This window comes from Pteropus medius, unplaced genomic scaffold, assembly GCF_902729225.1.
Source record: "Pteropus medius unplaced genomic scaffold, Ma_sr-lr_union100, whole genome shotgun sequence".
In the NCBI taxonomy this organism is placed as follows: Eukaryota; Metazoa; Chordata; class Mammalia; order Chiroptera; family Pteropodidae; genus Pteropus; species Pteropus medius.
This window is the reverse complement of record NW_024340693.1, coordinates 680640-686239: the sequence shown is the minus strand read 5'-3', so window position 1 is coordinate 686239 and position 5600 is coordinate 680640. Positions and strand designations below refer to the sequence as shown.

At 53.9% G+C, this 5600-nt stretch overlaps 1 protein-coding gene across 3 annotated transcripts in view; it reads left to right on the top strand.

Annotated features, from left to right (window-relative positions):
* Window positions 1-5600, top strand: part of B3GLCT (beta 3-glucosyltransferase) — a 64814-nt gene that overhangs the window by 2610 nt on the left and 56604 nt on the right. Inside the window, exon 1 of one of the 3 annotated variants that reach the window (XM_039861743.1) lies at window positions 5214-5235. The exons of the other annotated variants lie outside the window; for them this stretch is intronic. Within the exon in view, the coding sequence (XP_039717677.1) occupies window positions 5229-5235 (7 nt within the window). The 5' untranslated portion in view covers window positions 5214-5228. Of the gene's footprint in view, window positions 1-5213; window positions 5236-5600 lie in introns of those variants that run through there. 3 annotated transcript variants of the gene reach the window in all.

Below are 5600 nucleotides of genomic sequence, written 5' to 3'. Positions count from 1 at the left end.
GCATCGCCCCGCACCTCCCCGCATCGCCCTGCACCTCCCTGCACCTCTCCTGCGCCCTGCGGCCCCTGCACCGCTCGGCGCCTCTCTTCATCGTCCCGCACCTCCCTGCATCGCCCCGCACCTCCCCGCCCTCCCGGGCGCCCCGCACCGCCCGCGGGGCCGGGAGATCGCGCCCTGAGTCCGCTGGCCCCTCTGGGGCTCCCTGCGGGGCCTGACGGACATGCCGTGATCCCTGAGGCTACGAGGCTACGATGACGCCAACTTGGCACCAGTGCCCCTTCTACGGATTCCCGGACACGGGAGGGGGGACCGGTGTCCGCGCGCCCGGCGTGTGCGGCCCTGCGGAAGCCTCCCGAGCCTTGGGTCTTTATGGGGGAAACCGGGGAACTCTCCTGGGAACAATGCGTGTCCCCCGCCCCGCCCCCCGCTGCCATTCCGCTTCTTTCCTTTTTTCCTCCATTCTTCTAAGAGCATTTTCTCCCCTTTATCATAAAATACCATAAAAGTTTTTAAAAAATCGTTGTAATTCACTTTCATGATGAAATTTATTCAAGTTTGAAAGCTTGGAGTACAAACGATTCCCTTTCCAGTGTTCTCAGGGTTAGACTTTTGCGTTTCCGGCTTAAGAGGCAGTGATTTCAGATGTTTGGAAATAGCGGAATGGTGCAGTTTGGGAAGAGACGTGGTGTTGTCGCCTGTCGCTGTTCGGTAGCCCACGGGGACCTTTCCTGCTCGTTTCCATTTGGATTTAAGCTGTCGGGGTGAGGATCGGGGTGCTCCGTAAGCGTGGGAAAATCGAGTGAGTTTAATTGGTAATTAATTGTTCTCAGGCACGATTAAGTAAGCAGCAGTGTAATTAAAAATGTGCGGGCACCTTGGGCAGCGAAGGCTGTAAGGGACTGCGGCGAGCCGCTGAACTTGGCGGAGGAAGTGCGCTGCGGGGGCGGGGCGGAGAGGAAGTGCAGCCAGGGGCGGGGGAGGCAGGGGCCGGGAGGCGGGGGACAGGTGACTACTAGCTGCACAGGTTGGCTTGCTGCCTGGAAGTTTTGCACTTACCCTAACCGGGTGGGTGGCAGCTGAAATCGGGATCCTATTTATAGCCCTGCACTTTATAATGCTGTCCTGGGGACATGACGTTTGTACATACTATGGTCAACGTATGGGCCCAGAGGCACGTTTGTATTGCTAGGTGGATCTACTTTTTACTGCCCTCGAGGGAATATCTACACTGTCCAAGCTCTGTAATACACGAAAGGACACTCAGAATGAACTGAAATGTCAACACATTTTTAGAGATGTCTCTCAGCATTGCGAAGTTAGAAAAGCACAATAAATAAGATGAGAAATGTAGGAAAAGTCCCCTGAGACACGTGACTTTGCGAAGTGGCTTTCAGGGGTTGGAACAGGCAGGAAGCTGCATTCTTCCAGGTCTGAAATAAATCATGAGTTCATTTCATTGAACTCTGCTTTGATGTTGGTGGTGGGGGGGAGCGGTGCACCAGGATGTAAATCGATGTGGTACTCGCTCTATAAATCTGGAAATCGAGATTCTCGGAATCCAGCCGAACCAGAGGGTGTGAAAGGAGGTCTGAGGCGTGTGAGCACGCCCGGCGGTTTAAAAATACGTGCGACATTCCCTTATCAGGTTGGTCGGCCTGACGGTAGATGTTTTACTTTCCCTATACACCGTAGCATATTCATTAAGAGAAAAGTCAATATGGAAAGTTTATTTTAGACCCATATGATTATACAGACAACATTCTCTGCAGTTCTAAAGTCCGGTGCCAGTTCTAGAATCAGAAGGTTTACCCGCGCCCATCGGTCAGCCGCCGCGTGCTTCCCCTGCCCTCTGCTTTCTCATGTGGAGTGAGGGGCGCAGACGGGATGAGGTGCTGGAACTGAGCCACTGCTGTTGCCGCAGAGACCGCCACCTGCCCACCGTAACCCTTAGCGCCAACGCTTCCTGACCGAAAAACCTCTTAGATGCTCAGGACTGCTGTGGACTGAAAGCCACAGGCCGAAGCCCTAACCCCAATGAGACCACGTTTGGAAGCGGGGACTTTAAGGAGGTGATTGAGGTCAAATGAGGTCCTGAGGGTAGGGCCTTAATCCATCAGGACTTTGTCCTCATAAGAAGAGGGAGGGACCCCAGGGAGGCATGCCAACAGACACAAGACCCCACGGGCTCAGAGAGAAGAACAGAGAGAGGTCGCAGCAGAAGCCCACCCTGTTGCCATCTGCATCTTGGATTTCCAGCCTCCAGAGCTGTGAGAAGCACATTTCTGCTCGTTTAAGCCCCAGCTCTGTGGTCTGTTACGGCAGCATTGGCGACTGATGGTACAGGGGTGTGGGGGGTGGGGGACTGGGGGTGGGAGCGGCCATATGTCCAGTGAGTGGCTCTCAGTGACCCTTGCAAAGAGGGTCGTGGGTGAGCTCTGTGCGGGTTTTGGCTGGGTCTCGGTAAAGCTCTGCAAGCTGGCTGACCTGCATTTAAACAAAAAAATGTTATCGTAGTTTATATATACATATATACATAAAATGTTATCGTAGTTTATATATACATATATACATAAAATTTGTTGTTTTAGTCATTTTAAGTGTATCGGTCTGTGGCATTAAGTCCCCAGATTTTTTCCTAAAATTTACTTTTTATTTTCATGTGCGAGGGGGGTGAGGGTGATGAGCTCAGCTTGGACAAGCTGAGTTTGGGGGGTGCATGTGAAGCATTCAGGTACCATGTCAGCTGGGCAGTCAGCTGGGTCTGGAGCTCAGAAGAGGTCGGCTGGAGAGAGATTTGGGAGCAATGTGAGTAGATCTTGTTTTTTTTAAATAAGAAAGCCTCGATTGACAAAATAAATTCATTTCAGCCTTTATTCAAAAGGTGTGTGTGCCAAAGATTTGGTAGAAGTTGGGGAAGAAGGTCCTTATCTGTATGACGTAGAGCTGCAGCTTTAGGAAAAAAGCGTGTGAAAGTATGATCAAATAAGATTTGAGTGTATCTCGAGTGTAGCAGTGCCGTTTTCTCCAAGGGCTGTGACTTATTTTCGCTCCTGAAAGAATACTTTATGATCCGTAAAGGTGATATGTTTTAGTTTACATCGTCGCTTCCCGTGAGGAGCTCAAGGCTCTTCACGCATCACGCTGGATTTATCTTGTCCAGATCCTTGAAGAGAGATGCAGGAGCTTGCTTTTCATTTATAAGAGGAAGGGAGGAAGGAAAGGGAAATAAACAGCCCAGGCCTGCTGTGAAAATCGCCCCATTCAGCCCCCTTGAGGGTCTGTCTGGCTGTTCATCCCTTTGTGTGTTGGCCTGTCGCACACATGAGAATCACCTCTGTGTCTTAAAGGGGCCCCGTTAAGCTTCCCTTGTTATCTGGGTTCCAGCTCCAGATTTTTCTGATTCAAAAGATCCGAGATGAGGCCTGTGGATTTGCATTTGTAACAAGGCCCCAGGTGAGTCGTGTGTGTTGGCAGATGCAGGGACTCTGCCCAGGCCACCCTAGGCCCAGGTGTAAACCAGGGGGCACTGGGTGATTTTCGTGCCTATCTGTAGAATGGAAAGGTGCTTGCTGGTAGCTTTGTCTTGAAAGTGATACAAGGGTCTGTTCTGGAGAGAGCAGGGTGTGGGGTCAGACTCCAAGAGTCGGTAGGCAGGCAGGTGTTCTCTCTACCTGGGAAGGGAACCAGAACCCTGCCAGTTCACACTAAGAAGTCTCTCTCTGGCTCCAGCATTGTCTGACAGGTTTTCAGACACTGTCGGGGGACGCAGTGTGTGCGGCACGAGTGTCTAGAACTTGGGAGTGACAGCAAAGGTGTTTTGGACAACAGGTCAGTTCCTAGAGGCGTTAGGCGCTAGGTTGTCGCAGACCATGGATTGACTCTGTGGCACCGACGGCTGCTTTTAAAACCCACCTTTTCGTATTGCAAAAATCGGATGCCCCGGAGTGAAAGCGTACGTTGTCTTTTTGAAGTTGGCCTGGCGGTTACCGGTCACGTGGACTCTCGCGACCCCAGGGACCGTACACAGTGCTGCCTGTGTCATGCCGTAGTGTTTGTGCCCCTGGGCCCCTTCTGTGCGTCCGGGAGGATGCCGTGTGGCCTGGGGCTCCCCGCCCTTCACCTGCGACTCAGCCTGTGGACCGCGCCTGCGATGGTGCTGTTTCAAAGCTCTCCCCAACCTCCGAGCTGGAGTCTGGTTCTCTCCACGTCCCGAGTGGCATGTGGGTTCGCGTGTCATTTAAGTCAGATACGATCCAAAGAAGCAAGTGATCGTTTTCTTCTTTAAATATATGGTTATTTCCTGTTTCTTCCCTCCTCCCATTTTCTGTCTGTCCCTGTAAATATGTAAACGTGGCACATTGACTATGTTGGTCCCGGCCGACTTTGGTGCCCAGCGAGGAAAAATCTGTGTGCCAAACTCCATCTTCCTGTCCACCTCTTCGGTAAAACAGGATGCGTTTCAGAGGGAGCAGAGTGTGTCGGGGTTGGAGGTGTCACGTTTGTGTGCTCCCTGTCACACTTGGGTGGAGGCCAAGCCTCTCATACCCCATCTCTTGGCTGGGTTACTTTGTAAGCGTGGTGACAGCCCTCTCTCCGCCTGCAGGCGTGCCCTCAGCGAGGCCATCGGGAGGACTGCCCTCAGAGCCGGCGCTGACCTAGGGACCTGTTTTGTGTCAGACCGTGATGTCTGAGGGAGCTGCTCACCCTCGTCCCTTGTCCCTGGCAACATGTGTGGCTCAGACGCACACACGGCCACTTTTTGATTTTCCGTTGAGCAGTTGAAAATAGGAATTCATAATGACAGTGACAATAGCTGCTAACACCCGGAGCACTTAGCCAGTGCCAGGCCCTGTGCCAGGACCATTACGCACGCCAGACCATCCGATCCTCAGCCACTGCCTGCGCTGCCTCTGTCCCCAGCCACAGTGACAGCTCCCTCCATTCTGTGGTTGGGCAGTGGTGCTTCTTGGGGATGGAGCTGCGACCTAGCATGTCCCAGCCCGGGGACAGTGGGTTTGTCTGAGGACAAAGGAGGAAGGAGGGACAGGCCCTGCGCCCTGTTCCTCCCACTCCGTGGCCATGGATTATCTTCAGAGCGGGGAGTTGGAACCGCGGACCATGGACTGTGGCCGCCGTGCGTCCTGGGGCCCAAGGTCTCCTCCGCAGACTTGGAGGAAACCTGGGAAGCTCCATGAGCCAGGCCATGGGGCGCAGCTGTGCTGGGTGACATGTTTTGTAAGTAGGTCACAGAAAAGGAAGTCAGGTCCCAAAGGCTGCCTCCCACAGTGTGTCAGAAGGAGGTGTGACGCTGAGCTCCGCGGGGGCACCGGCTGCCGGCTCTGGGTGTGTGCTGTGAGCTGTTTGGCTGATGGAGCCAGGGGCCCGCGTGTTCTCCCGCTGCTGGCTCGTGTGTAGGGCACGCACGCACCTGGGCTCGGCCCAGACTGACGGTGTGTGACCGTGTTCACCCATGGCAGCAAGGCCGCCACCACCTACGGGGCTTGCCATGCACGCCCAGCTCAGCCTGGCGAACCCGCACGCGTTCTTGCAATCCTGGCAGCCCCCCCGGAGGTGGGGTTGTTTAGAGTCTTAGCGTGTTT